General features: G+C 39.4%; 1 protein-coding gene across 2 annotated transcripts in view; it reads left to right on the forward strand.

Annotated features, from left to right (window-relative positions):
* The first annotated feature begins 288 nt into the window (after window positions 1–288).
* The window catches only part of ndfip1 (Nedd4 family interacting protein 1), a 35,130-nt gene continuing 20,677 nt past the window's right edge, over window positions 289–14,741 (forward strand). The window contains exons 1-2 of one of the 2 annotated variants that reach the window (XR_505723.3): window positions 289–530; window positions 11,472–11,547. Coding sequence is in view for 1 of the 2 variants with exons in the window: in XM_008104710.3 (XP_008102917.2) it covers window positions 462–530; window positions 11,472–11,547 (145 nt within the window). In the remaining variant the exon portion in view is untranslated. The remainder of the gene's footprint in view (window positions 531–11,471; window positions 11,548–14,741) is intronic. The other variant, XM_008104710.3, reaches the window with a different exon arrangement.

A 14,741-nucleotide genomic window follows, 5' to 3' on the forward strand; every position in this document is an offset into this window, starting at 1 on the left:
TATAGCTCTTGAATAAATTACACTGAAATAGAATTAATTAGACCTAAATGGGCATTGTCAGCTTGGTCCACTAGTTTAGGCATGGGCAAACTTGGGCCCTCCAGGTGTTTTGGACTTCAACTCCCACGATTCCTAACCGCCTACCGGCGGTTAGGAATTGTGGGAGTTGAAGTCCAAAACACCTGGAGGGCCCGAGTTTGCCCATGCCTGCAGTAATTGGTCTCTTCCCTCGCCTGCTGTCCCCTCTTTGCATGTCATTCCGGCGGCGGCCAGAGGGAGCGCGCCATCGCGCATGCGTGCGCGCGCGAGCCCTCCCGGAGTGAGGCCTCCTCCTCTTCTTCCTCGTCCTCCTCCTCTCTTCTGCTCGGCCTCTCTCCGCGCCTGCCTGCGTGTCTGTGGCCCGGCCCTGAGGGTGCCTCCTCCGCGGCCTCCCCTCCTCAGTCGCTCCCCTCCTCAGCGCGATGGCGGCGGCGGCGGCGGCGGCGGCAGCAGCGGCGGCAGAACCCGGCCATAACGGCCGGTATCAGCAGGTGAGGAAACGGGCAGGGCCCACCACGCGAGCGCCGAGGCTTTGTAGGCCGCCGGCGGGGAGGCGCCTCTTGATGTTTAAGAAGGAGAGCAGGGCGAGAGACCACGACGCCGCCTCCCGCCTGCCAACCATGACAGGACGGAGCGCCCGCCTTCCTGCTTCCATTTTGGCCCCGTCGAATAGGCCCAGGCCCAGGCCCTCCCCTGACTGGTTCTGAAGGTGCCTTCCCCTCGATTTCCTCAAGGATCAGAAATACACAGGCTCTTCTCTTCTCTCAGACATCCGGTCGCATTGGGTTAATGGCGAATCGCATCCCTAGACGCGAGCTGTGTTGTTGTTTTGTGGTTTCAGGGCGTGTTCGACTTTCGACTCTACCAGGGGTTTTCCTTGGCAATACTTGTTCACAGAGGATTTGCCCTTGTCCTCTTCAGGCTGAGAGAGTGTGACTTGCCCAGGGTCGCCCAGTGGGTTTCCGGGGCAGAGCTGGTCTCAGCTGCACTGTAGAACGGGGGCAGCCTGAAACCACTACAACTGCCATAGCTCCATACTATGGAATTATCATGGGATTTGTAGTTTGGTGAAGCACCAGCACCCTTGGGCAGAGAAGGCTAAAGACCTTGTAAAACTATACCACAAAGGTTTCCACAGCACTGAGCCATGGCAAGTGCTGTCAAATGGTATTTATTCTGAAATGTAGATGCACCCATAGCCGTAGTCCAGTGCTGAAAGTACTACACCACATGGATGTAGGATACTGAATGACAGTAGCACAAAGGCTCCCTTTCAGCATGTTGCTTATGGAAGGTTTTTTTTTCTTCTCATGTCAGAAGCGACTTGAGAGCATACTGCAAGTCGCTTCTGGTGTGAGAGAATTGGCCGTTTGCAGAGATGTTGCCCAGGGGTTGCCCAGATGTGTTACTGGGAGGCTTCTCTCATGTCCCCGCAAGCTATAGCTGACAGATGGAAGCTCACCCCATCTTGCGGATTCGAACTGGCAACCTTCAGGGCAGCAACCCAACCTTCAGGTCAGCAGTTCACAAGGGTTTAAACCACTGCGGCTCCTTATTTGTAGTTCTACAGTAATATTAATTAACACTCAGTTCCAGAATGGGAATATTTTGGAATTATTTAGCCCAAACATATTTCTTGAATCTTGTATTTTTCTTATGTCCAGACTCAGCAGTGAAACTCAATAACATATTTTTTTCCTTTTAGAAATCCTATAGATGTCTTGTCATGTCATCTTTTCAATTTTGAGAATTAATGCACCTAGCAGACCAACCTCCTAAATAGTCTCTGTGCCAGAGAGAATGTTTTTAAAAAAATAATTTCAACTTTCAACATTTGGAATTTAATAACTACGTAGCAGCTAAACTGAACTTTGCTGAAGCAAGTTGTTGACAGGCAGAAAGTAATTAACAGGGAGGCTGCATATGGATATTTGGGAACATAACTTTTTACTCCAGATTTTAATGGGATTGTTGGATTTTTAATATAATTCATTTGAAGTATGTGACTTAAAAGTTGTGCTTTTCGTATTTTATTTTAAGGTAGAGTTCACAAAGTTATGTTATCAGGTACCTTTCTAGAGTGAATGCCACACCTACCTAATGAGGATATATTGTATTATCTATCTATATTCATTTTGATAAATGTGTTTAAAATGAGATTATTAGTCTAAAAATCAGTTTTTAGACTAATAAAATTTAGGGATTTTACTGCTGCTCATAGGAGAGGCTGTTGAGAGGTTACATGACATGAAAATATGACAAGTATTCATCCCATGGTAATCTTGAAATAAAATTTGAAAGCAAAACTGCAAAGTCCAAAATGTGGTGTTTATATGGGTTTTAAGTCAGATTTCATAGTACTTCTGGGATGATTCAAATAATTTTGACATAGTAGAATTGGGTGGTCAGTACATTTCCTTATATTTACACTCACTGAAGAAATAGGGTGGATATGTCTTTGGAACTGAACTGGAAACCATGGGTAAAGCTACAAAGATATGAACTAAACTGTATTGACTCCAATCATGTGCATATTTATGTGCACATTTCATCACTGGTTTTCAGCCTGTGTGACTGGAAATGAATACCAGCTGCTGTGGGATAAATTTCACAGGAGAAAACTGGCAAATCCTCCCCTAATTCGTCGACTAACAAAACCCTGGAAATTCTTAGGGTTGCCATTAGCTGACAAGCATCTTGCACATACTCTTAAAATGGAAGTTTTTTAAATGATTGCACATGTGTGATACATTTCTCCTTGTGGCAATCAAGTAGCAATTCATCTGTACATTAGTAAGTACTGGATAATAACAAAGGTCATGCTGTCACCTTGAGGCCTGCATTAATGCTTTGTTTGGAGCTTTGGAGTGAACCAAGGAGAAACAAGAGAAAATTCCCAACTTACTGTCATATTTGATTTTTGAGTGAAGTCTCTAGGAAGCTCTTCTTATATCTACTGGGAAGTCAGTCCTGATAGGTTCTATACAGTTTATTCCTTAAAAATTGTCCTTCAGTTTGTAGTCATGATAATTTTGTCTGTGTTACTTTATATTCATTGAATTAGTTCTAGTTTAAAAACTAGATGCTTCAACAGCAGGAATGTGCATGTCTAAATAGTAGATGAGCATCCCACTTATATTATGTGAAAAATTCCCCCAGTTAAGACTCTTATGTGGAGGATTTGATCTTTCAGTTTTATGATTTAGTTGACCCGTTTCTTCCCATTACTGACAACTTTGAGACAATGAATAGTCTTTTATTATGGTCTTTGAGGACATTATTTCAGTTGATTAATCAACATTTGCTTACTTAGTCACTTCAAACCCTTATTCCATTGAGCTTTGTTGACAAAGATAACTCATCTTTTTTGGAAGAGGATTAATTTAATTTGGAATTTATGTTTGCAAACCTGTTAATTCTAGTTCAGGGTAGGAAACCTTAGAAATACAATTGTAAAATTGTACTTATAGTAATATAAAGTTTGGGATGAGTGACTATTCCCAGAAGATATATACTGTACTTCTTTAATAGCACTTAGCATTTACATTCTGCCTGGCAGTTTGTTAGAGCACATAATGATTGGCGCGGAATGGCATTGTGTTCTGGAGAGATAAGGTCCGCACTCATTGGAACTGTATGAAATCTTCACAGGTAAGATGATTTCTAGCCTAAAGGTATCCTGGTTCTTATTTCCTTTCAGATGATTCTTTTAAATATATTCCCATCATAGTTTCACAGTAAACTTAGTCCACAGAGTGTTCTAGTAACTTGTTTAGACAGGAACTGCATTCTGTGCATGTTCAAAGGTAAAGGAGCAACAACATATATTTTAAGTACAGTAGGGTCTCACTTATCCAATATAAACAGGCCGGCAGAACATTGGATAAGCAAAAATGTTGGATAATAAGGAGGGATTAAGGAAAAGCCTATTAAACATCAAATTATGTTATGATTTTACAGATTAAGCACCAAAACATCATGCTTTACAGCAAATGGATAGAAAAGGCAGTTCAGTACATGATAACGTTATGTAATAGTTACTGTATTTATGAATTTAGCACCAAAATTTTGCAATTTATTTTAGTAGTCAAAAACATTGACTACTAAAAGGCAAACTACGTTGGATAATACAGAACTTTGGATAAGCGGAGCTTGGATAAGCGAGACTCTACTGTATCACGAAAGATAGAACTAAGCTCTGAGGGATCCCACTGGCCAACGGTGGAGTAGTTGTACAGGAGTCCCCATATCACCTTCTGAATTAATCTCTCCAGAAGGAATGGAACCACTGAAAACTAGTACCTCCAGTTCCCATCTCAGCAAAGTGACCAGAGGAATACCATGATTGATGGTATCCAAAGTTGCTACAAGGTCCAGCAGAACTAACAGTGACACACTCCAACTTTCCAATTCCCAGTGAAGGTCATCCATCAAGGCTATTTCTGTCTCATAGCCAGAACTGGAACCAGATTGAAATGTATCTAGACATGTATCCAGTCTAAACCTCTGGAACTGGGCAGCTACTACATGCTCTAGTTCTGTTCCCAAAAATTGAATTAAAAAAAATGTTAGAAACTGACTCAGTTACTTCCCCTCTGTTTTTTTAATAAGCCAGGAAGGGCAAGGATGTAACACACATGTAGTGGCTCTCCAAGGATCCTGTTCACATTCTCAGACTGTGCAAATTGAAAACTATTTATTATAACTGGACAATCAGGGACCAAAGTTACATTCACTAGATTTGTATTATAGCATCCTAATCTCAGCAAATTGAAGCAATTTTATTTGCAAAGAGCTTCAAATAAAGTGAGACATAGTGGACTATTGAGTCATCTGAACTCTTCTGTCATAAGGCTGTAACCATTAGGTCTCGTGATCCTATGGCAACAGACCCCTAGCCATTATTTTACTCAATTTTTTTCTCGCTGCAGCTTTGGTTACCATGATACAGAGAGCTACTGGTTCAAGGATTCTCGGGAAGTTTGGAGAGCAGGAATTACAATGTGTGTCCAACCACAGGACTATGTTCTCTACATTGCACTAACTCTTGTGACTAGGTACATGTACCCTGTAGAATTAATACAGTTTGACACTGTTTTAACTGCCTTAGCTCAATGCTGTGGAATTATGGGAATTTACAAAGTCATTTGTTTTTTCTGACAATAAGTGCTGGTGCTTGAACAGACAATATATCCTAGGATTCCATACCATTGAGATGCCACTGATGTTATAGTGGTTTTAAACTGAGGTAATTCTACAGTATACATGCACACATAGTTTGCATGTCAGGATTTAGTTTTATTTGGTTATCTCTTTGACATAACTGTTGAATCCTAGATTTAGTCCTCGCAATTTGAGATGAACTATTAAAAATATTGGAATTGTCATTGATCAGCTTATCTGCAGGTTACAATGATTTTAAAAATGCTGAAAAGGTTATACTGTATAGTTAATGCAGTTAATAGTAATGAAACAGGTTCTTTTACACCTTTGTTATTAACCTCTTAGTACAGCTTGAAGTTAATCCAGAATGGCATTTAGAAGAGAGAGCTACTGGTGCTAGTTCATTTCTCAGGATATGGAGCCACTCAGGTGGTGTAGTGGATTAAAGCCTTGTGACTTGAAGGTTGGGTTGCTGATCTGAAAGCTGCCAGGTTCGAATCCCACCCGGGGAGAGTGCGGATGAGCTCCCTCTATCTGCTCCAGCGGGGACATGAGAGAAGCCTCCCACAAGGATGATCAAAATATCAAAACATCCAGGCATCCCCTGGGCAATGACCTTGCAGACGGCTAATTCTCTCACACCAGAAGTGACTTGCAGTTTTTTAAGTCGCTCCTGACACACACACAAAAAAAATTCTCAGGATGTACCAAGTTATTCTCTGTCCTTTTTCCATTAATGGGATTTGTGTGATGTTCTCTTTGGATGAAAAAAGTCCAAAGATAAGAAAAGATAGTGATTTATAGAAAAAATCAACAATGTGATACCTGGTGTTCCTGTAAATGTTTTCTTTAAAAATACGTTTATGTTCTATAGGTGATATTATGTAGATGGATATGCACAAGGCGAGTTAAATCCTAGTTATGTAAACACTGTTCACTTGTCTATTGAAGTTTTAACCAACTGAACATTTGGGATTTCATTGTATGACCACATCATAGGCAAGATAATTTAAGTTACAGTATTAGCAAGTGGGATGGTACATTCAAAAGCCTATTCTTTTCCATTGTCTATTTAAGTATAATATTGGACCTGTTAGATAGCATTGGGAAATTTTGAGAAATATAATAACAACAACAATAACAATAATACTAACAGCAACAACAACAACAACTTTATTCTTGTATCCCACCACCATCTCCCCGAAGGGACTCAGGGTGATTTACACAAGGCAGAAGGTGCCTAAAAAGCAGAACATGAAATAAAATACAATATAAAATACAATTGAATAAAACATATAAGCATGTAAACAATAACATAAAACTCAGAATAAAACAGCATTCATCCATCAATGGCGGTAGCTAATGTAAACATGGCCAGGCTGTAAACAATAGGGCAAGGGACTGGGAATCAGTGCAGAGCTGTAATACTTTTAAAGTTGTGTTTGTGAGGAATACATACTGGAGATTAGTTGTTAGATCATCTTACCATTTCTCAGGTTACTTTGCAGAGGACTCTGAGAAGTTTATGAGGTGAAGTCTTTTGGATAATATTTCTCTCAAGTTATATCAGAGAGTTTCCATTGGTATATTTAGGTATGGCAGGCTACAGAGAGGAAATAGAGTTAGGTTTGGATGTCACCTAAGGTTATTGGAAAGAACGTAGATATCTGAAGAGACTAATGACCATGGGAGGCTTGTTGAAAGTTTACAGTGAAAAAAAGAAAAAGATACAAAAGAGAAAAAATGGAAAGAGTTGTTTTAAAGGCTAAGTACAGGAACCATAGTATTATTTTAAAAAACTTTCTTGAAATAGTACAGTGACGAAAATCTGATTTGTTTTCAGCATATATTTCTGTTGCAAGAATATTTAGCTTGCCTCTACTTACAGTTCGTGGTTTATTGTAATCTGGATTATGTGATATAAATACTGAGAGATTAAGATGTGGAGGACGCTAAAAGATAATAGTTTGCATTGTGGTCTCTGGAACCCTCACAGGCCTCTGGCTTTGACGTAGGCATACTATGTAACACCAATGGCTGAAACCTAGCTCAGTGGTTGCATAAAGATTCCTTGAAAAGTTATCAAAATTTCTTGCTTGGAAAGATTTTTTTACTCTTGTTTTTTTGATAAGACAGGTTAGAGTTTAATGAATATGATTTTCTGATGTTATGTTAAAAAGGCAGAGAAAACATTTTGCAGCCTAGAAGAATAGCTGGGTGACAGAGGACTCCTCCGAAGCCTGCCTAATTTTTTTGCTGGAGATGCCTGCATCTCCAGCCACAATAGAAGTGGTGTGGACTGATGGTAAAGGCATGCCTTACTAGCCATCCAGTACATTAGCTTTTGTCTTTATTGGAGTATTGTGTGGTTTACGAGCTGTATGGCCGTGTTCTAGCAGCTTTTTCTTATGACGTTTTATCTGCATCTGTGGCTGGCATCCTCAGATCCTCTGAAGTGATTCTAGCCATAAAAGCCTTCAACAGTACTTTTGTATTTATGTTTTTAAGTCTGAGGACACTTGTTGTTACCTTTTAATTTTTTATCCTTTTCTTTTTGGAATGTGCTATGGGCATGAAAAGGAAAGGATTTTGGGTTTATTGAGAACTTGCTGCCCATGTTTTCTCCTGAGTAATTCAGTCTTCAGTACTTCTGAGGTGACATGTATAAGATTTTTGCAGTATGCTGCTTTTCACTGTTCCTTCAGAGTAAACAAGCAATTTGGCGATCCACTGTTAGTATGTTTTTTTCTGGGAAATGTCAGTTTCTGCTGCTTGCGTTTTCAGTGCAGTGGGGATTACTAGCCCTGTTTTTCCTTCTTTTACTGCTGCTCTGTAGTTGTCCCTGCTATGCAAACCTGATATGCTTATTCCAAGGCATGCCTCACTTTTACAAAGGGAACAGAACAATGTGGGCTTGAATAAATGTTTTTGCCCGCATGGAGTTTATTTGCTTGCCTTGATTGTCCTTTTCTTTATGTACTGTTAAGTACGAGACATATGACTGCAAAGGGGATGACTGGGGCCAGGTACTTAAAGTCATGATTCCTGTTTCTTTTTATACAGTGTATTGCTGCATCTCAGGATTGGGGTTTTGGCGTTAGGCTTTGGAGAATCCAAATGCACACATTGCTCTGTGGGTATGATATTACGTAAATGTGCCTCAGTGTCTCCAGATGCAAGTTGCTACAATTTTAAAAATATTGCTTTTCTGTATTGTTTTCTCCCACATGTGGTCTAATTGAGGGGAGGGAATCGAATTCTTAGCACCTTGAACCAAAGTACGATGCTGTATCTGTATTGACCATGACTTCTGCTTCACCATATCCGTTGTTTTTAAAATGCCCAAAGAAAATTCACAATATTTAAAGTGGAATAATAGTGTGTGGAAAATAGCAAATATGTTGTTGAATGAAGCTTATACAGTGATGCAGGGGCTGTCTACGCAGGTGGAAAAATCATAATAATCTCTTTTCCAGTGCTGTAGAAGCATACAATGTACAGCTGGCTTGACAGTGAAAGCACTTCTTTTAGATATAATGCAGTTTTAAAAATTCAAATTTTCCTTTGCAATTTAAGACAAAAAAAACTGGGCCTTTTTACATTTGTTTTAGCATTGGAGTGGAATGGGAGGACTAGTTGGAGGGTGGACAGATTACTGAGTAGTTACATTGTTCATCACGTTTGGCGTGTATCACTACTTTTAAAAAAATGTTTGGTAGATATTACTGAAGTCTAGCAGGGCTTCTGAAATAAAAGCATCCCTTTCAGGGAATTGGACAAAGAGCATTATGGGACAAGTTCCAAGGGGATTTACCTTGTTTTTAATTCCATGAATGTATGTATGAGCAAGTGCATGAGCAAGTCACTGGAATGGGGTGATGTGGGTTCTCTCTTTTCCTATCTGACTCCTCCTTCCTGACCTGCCATTCACTCATGTGGAAGGCGGATCCTGCTTGCTTGCTGGCACAGTTACTCATTCACTTTCTTGCACAGAGAGCTGTACACATACAATCATTGAAGGAAAAAACTGGACATAAGATAAACTCCTTTGGGACCTCTCCCATTGTGAATTTTGCCCACCCATTTTCTAGGGTCTGAGATTCTCTGCTTGTTTGGGATTGTGCGCTACATTTTATTAAATATTTAGTATTTTATAGTCAAATGATGAAAGACTTCAGAAAGAACAACATCAGATTTTCCCCTTCACCTTTGATCTCATAGCTGGTTTTGAATGGGGAAAGGGTGATGGAAAGGATGAAAGAAAAAGAGATATTTTTTTATTTGCTGTTCAGTGTATGTGTGCGCATTGGGAAACATTTAAAGTTCTCTCTCTAATTCATGATCACTCACTTGGATCAAAGGAGAAAGAGGGATTGGATGGGAGTAGGTATCCATTGGGAATGCAAAGTAGGCGGTAAGATTATTTGGAGTAGGTGTGGTGCTAAATGAGTCCAAAGAAGAATACTATAAATTGCAGCTGAATTATTTTGCTGGTGTAGACAGCTTTGCAGTGAGGAGTGATTGTCTTTCAGAAATAAACAAAAATAAATGTAGGTAACCCCTGACACTCTCTGATAAGAATGTGTGTGCTTTTTGCTTCTGAACAATATATATCTATGTGAGGACACTACGTAAAATGTGTTCAATAGAACATTTGGTTGGAAACGCCAGAGCCAATAAAGAGGTGACTTACTTATCATTATGTAATATATTCTACCTATGCAGCCTCAGAAATGTGAATTGTATTCTACTTTGTTGTTAATTGTAAGTGCAGTAACCCATTGTATTTTTCATATGTCAGTCAGATAGTTTGGAGATGATCCCATGTTTCTATAGCAACAGGATAAGATTTGAGGAGTGGCATCTGCAGTGTAGAGCCTAAAATGCATTATTATTCTGATAGTGTTCTTATAGTGTTCAGCAGTTTTGCCTACAACTTTGTGATCTCAGTTCAGCTGTAGAAACGTGTATTTAATGGTCCAGCATTTTATGGTGGTCTTGGTAAAAAAACATGATTTTGTTTTAGATTGGTATTCAGCCAGTTGACAATTAATGTTTCTGTCTTTTCTCTGGTATATCAAAGTCTGTTTCACAATGAGAGAGGAAAAATAGGCTAGTAATGTTTTCATGCTCAGATATTTCACCTTGTAAAATTGACACTTGCAATGTGTAGGGAGAAAGATTGAGTTCCCTGGGAGAGTTTATGTAGTCTTTATTATTGTTCTACAACCATTGCTCCATATGTATTCTGCTACTGCATTTATTTTTATGTTTTTTTCTGTAGTTTTACTTTTCTTTTCATGGGATCCCATCAATCCAATCTGAAATTCTGTCTACACCATCCCAATGTTCTCTTCTTTGCATCTAGTGTGTATGTATGTTTATGTGTCTTTAAGTCATCTGTCAGCCTATGGCAACCACATACAATAGCAGACATCCTCTCTGTAAAAGAGACTTCCAAGACTGCTGCTTTTGTGCCTTGTAGACTCAACACGGCAGCATCACATCACCTGATGCATCCATGAAACCCCAATTTTGCTTTCATGTCAATGGTTTTGTTTCATCTTTCCCATCCCTGAATCGGTTTTGATGGGGTGGCCCTGGACAATTCCCACTTGCAGAACTAGGGCTTGTTACAACAGGTTAGTTTGCAAATGAAGATATCCCACCATTGTTTGATCTTGGTATGGTTTAAACAAAAATTTCCAAGTTTAAGCATAATGTTTAATTGTGAAACTTCCTTAGAGAAGAGCGGAAATGTTTGGTCTCTTTATCATATGCAAAGAAAGAACAGAGGGAAGGTGGAATGCATGAGCCCAATTCTTGTGCAACTTTTATATTTTTTTTCATTATGTCTAAATTCAGCCACTAAGATAAATATTACTTTTTATGTAGGAAAGCATCTGGAGCTAAAAAATATAACTGACATGCTGTACTATTTTGCTTGTGATAGTTGGCTTCCCACTTACTCAAGGACTAGAAAGACGCAATAGGTGCTTAAATCCAAGAGATACTATCTTGTAAATCATTTGAATAATCTACAAAGCCCAAGTGGGAGACTTTGTATAACAATTTCCCAATGTCTACATTGTGAATACTTCTCAAATCATGAATATTTATGATTTAACTGATCAAACAGCATGGCATTTACTTTTCATCTCATCAATAAATACTTTTTTATGTTAGAATCTCGAAAGTTTTGTATACTTATATCTTGATGCTATGCATGAATTTCATTGTTATGTTAAACTGGAAATATTTCTATTCAGTTGCAGAATGAGGAGAATCTGGAAGTTACAAATGATTTTCCACCACCTTACAGCAGCATTTCTGGAGAAAACTCAGGTAAAGCATATGTTGCTCAGTGTTGTCTGGTGTTAGAACTGCTTTACTGATGACTGGAAGGATGACAGTGTTGTTTGTAGACATCCTAAATTTCATGGGGAAAAATTAGATTGCCTAAAGCCATCTCTGTCAAACAGTGTTAATTTTATATTGCAGAATGTTCTTTGTAGAAACAGGAAGGCTAATTCCAAGAGCTGTTAAAAATCCTGTTTATAGTTGATTTTATCTTACACTTGTAGCTGTTGAAGTCTTGCCATCAGCAGCTTGTGCGTGTTACAAAACGGAGAGGGCTTGTTTTCTGATGCTGCTGCTTCCTGGTGAAATGTGCAGTTCACAACGTGACAGAGCAAGGACCAGGTCCTTATTTCCTTGCACATCTAACCTTATGCTCTGTGCTCAATAGTATTGCTGATTATTGCTAACATGTGGTCCTAATAATGGAGATGTGGCTTATGAAACATTTGAAAATCCTGGCTATTATTTCCTCCCACTAGCAGGATATATTATCTTCAAGCCTTCACTGTATTGCTAAGGATTTTGCAGGCAGGCTTTAGCTGAGCTCAGCTGTAACAAAAATCTATGATCATCCTGTAAAGTCCACAGCCATCTGGGTTTCAAATTGAGACAGGAATATATTTGCAAGCAGTGTAGAATTAATAAGTCTGAATGGAGACACCATAATCTGCTTCTAAGTGACATTCATTATATGATTACATTTATAATTGATAGCAGTATAGCTGTGTCAACTTTGCATTTTGCAAAAGCAATTAACACTGAGAGGCAGAAGAAGTTGCACATGAGGCTCTCTTCTTTCAGTTTATTATACCTCAATAAAAGGATACTAGTCACGCGGTGCTGCTGGCACTGGCACAATGGTTTTCCTACCTTCATTCCCCCTATGGAAGGAAGAGAATTAAAGAAGGAAATAGGAATGCATATTAAAACTGTGAAGAGGAAAATGCAGAAGGAAATAGGAACACTTTTAAAAATGGATTTAGGCACATGCTAGTTTTCTTGTTGGAATCAGCAGAATACAAGCGTGTAAAACTTTTGACTCATGATATATTGGCCACAGACTATACTCCAGTCATGATAGAATTCAAAGACATAGTTGAGTGAGACTGGGTCAGTATGCAAAGAAACGTTGTAGTATTTTTGAGACTAACACAGAAAGTTAAGCTTTTGCCTGGCCGGGCTGTGGCGCAGGCTGGTGAGCAGCCATCTGCAACAAATCACTCTGACCAAGAGGTCAAGAGTTTGAGGCCAGCTTGGAGCCTGCATTTGTCTCTGTCTCTGTTCTATGTTAAGGCATTGAATGTTTGCCTTATATGTGTAATGTGATCCGCCCTGAGTCCCCTTCGGGGTGAGAAGGGCGGAATATAAATACTGTAAATAAATAAATAATAAATTTTGTAACTACTTCCTTGGGTTTATGAACTAAATCTACTTCATCACATACTACCAGCTTCTTTCTCTTATTTCCAAAGGTGATATAAGATCCCTTTGCATAGATCCCAGTCATTGTGTCTTGAGCTGCTTTTCTGCACTTGCTTACTTGTTATGAGTAAATTTAAATGAAATGCATCCAATGTTAGCACTCTAATTTACAGCACAGTTAATATGTTTAGGATTGTATCTTTGGTTGTGTAAAGTATTTGTTTATGTAACTGTTTTCTATATTAAGATATTAGCACAATTCATGAAACATACTTGGAAAAAGAAGAAGACGAAGGGGCAACTTGGAGGAGGATCAGACATTTGATAACCAATTAGGACAGTTAGCAATACAATGATAGAACGTTTTACAATATTGATTTTACAAAGCCAAACAAGATAGTCAGTATCAAGTTACTGTTATTCTGGTTGGGAAAAATTATTTGATTTTTTTTTTGGTCTCTGCCTCACACAAACTGGGTCACCTGCGCCTTTGTAATGCATCTCTTGAAATCTTCCTAGAATTATGTGATATTTGTTTTGGTGGATCAACCCACAAGGTACAGGGCTTGCCTGCATGCTTGGTTGAGGTAATACCAAGCAATAAAACTGTTTTTCAGGTAAGTAAACTCAGATTACAGGAGGCTATAGGTCTGAATGGTTTCCTGGACAATTAGGAAAGAACCAACTCAAGGCTCAAACTAACCACAGATTCTGTCACAGGCAGGCACATATTCTCATAACCTTTCCTCCAGAGCAGTGGTTCTCAACTCCTAGAATTCCTAACAGCTGGTAAACTGGCTAGGACTTCTGGGAGTTGTAGGCCAAAACACCTGGGATCTACAGGTTGAGAACCAGGGTGAGAACCACTGCTCCAGAGGGTACAGAATAGGAGGACTTGCAAAGATTTTGGAAATGCCTTCTGTGTAGATGACAAGATTTCGTTTTGCAAGTCTCAGAGACTCTTCCTCAGCTATTTCACCAGGAAGAAGAGTCTCCCAGTCTCAACCCAGCATTTCTGTAAATGTGTTGCAGCTACTGTTCGTCTGACCTGTGCACGTGACACATCCTGCCCAAGTGCGAAGTCATTCCACCTGAACCATAGTAGTGCTTTCAGGCTTCCTGGGGGTGATTGCTACTCATGATTTCAACAGTGTTGCCACCTAGTCCCAGCCTTCAACCTCCATTTCTAGCTATAGACTGGACATGAGGTCTTGGAGGGCAGTGCTTTTTTCCTGCGTGGCATGATACTCCTTTCTCCTGTAGTTAGTAGTTTGTTTATTTTCCATTTATGTGAGTCATAGAGACCACTAAGAATAATCTCAAGTTGCTAATTTATAACTAGTTCTTTGAGTCATCATCTGTGAACTCACACAGCTCTGTCTACCCTCCCTTGTTGAGTCTTGCCTCTTTTTAGATACTTGGGTACTTCTTTGGCATCCAGGGCACCGAGGATTTAGGTAGGAGGCAGTAGGCATGTGCATGGGGAATTGAGGAGCTCTGCAAAACTCACATTGAATAACTCTAGAAGTTTTGAGAAATGCACTACACAGGCACAGGTAACCCTTTGTGCGAGGTCACAGATGGCCACTCAAAGAATCACAGTTATGGGTAATCATTCTCCTCTGTGCATCATTCGTAAAAGCACAGTGATGTTTATTTTATTACATGTTAATTTCACACTTGTTTTATGGACCAAACTAATAACTGTCAAGCCAGTTTTGTGATGTCTAGCCCCATTCAAGTGTTCAATACACAAA

The sequence above is a fragment of the Anolis carolinensis genome, chromosome 2, assembly GCF_035594765.1.
Source record: "Anolis carolinensis isolate JA03-04 chromosome 2, rAnoCar3.1.pri, whole genome shotgun sequence".
NCBI classification, from domain to species: domain Eukaryota; kingdom Metazoa; phylum Chordata; class Lepidosauria; order Squamata; family Dactyloidae; genus Anolis; species Anolis carolinensis.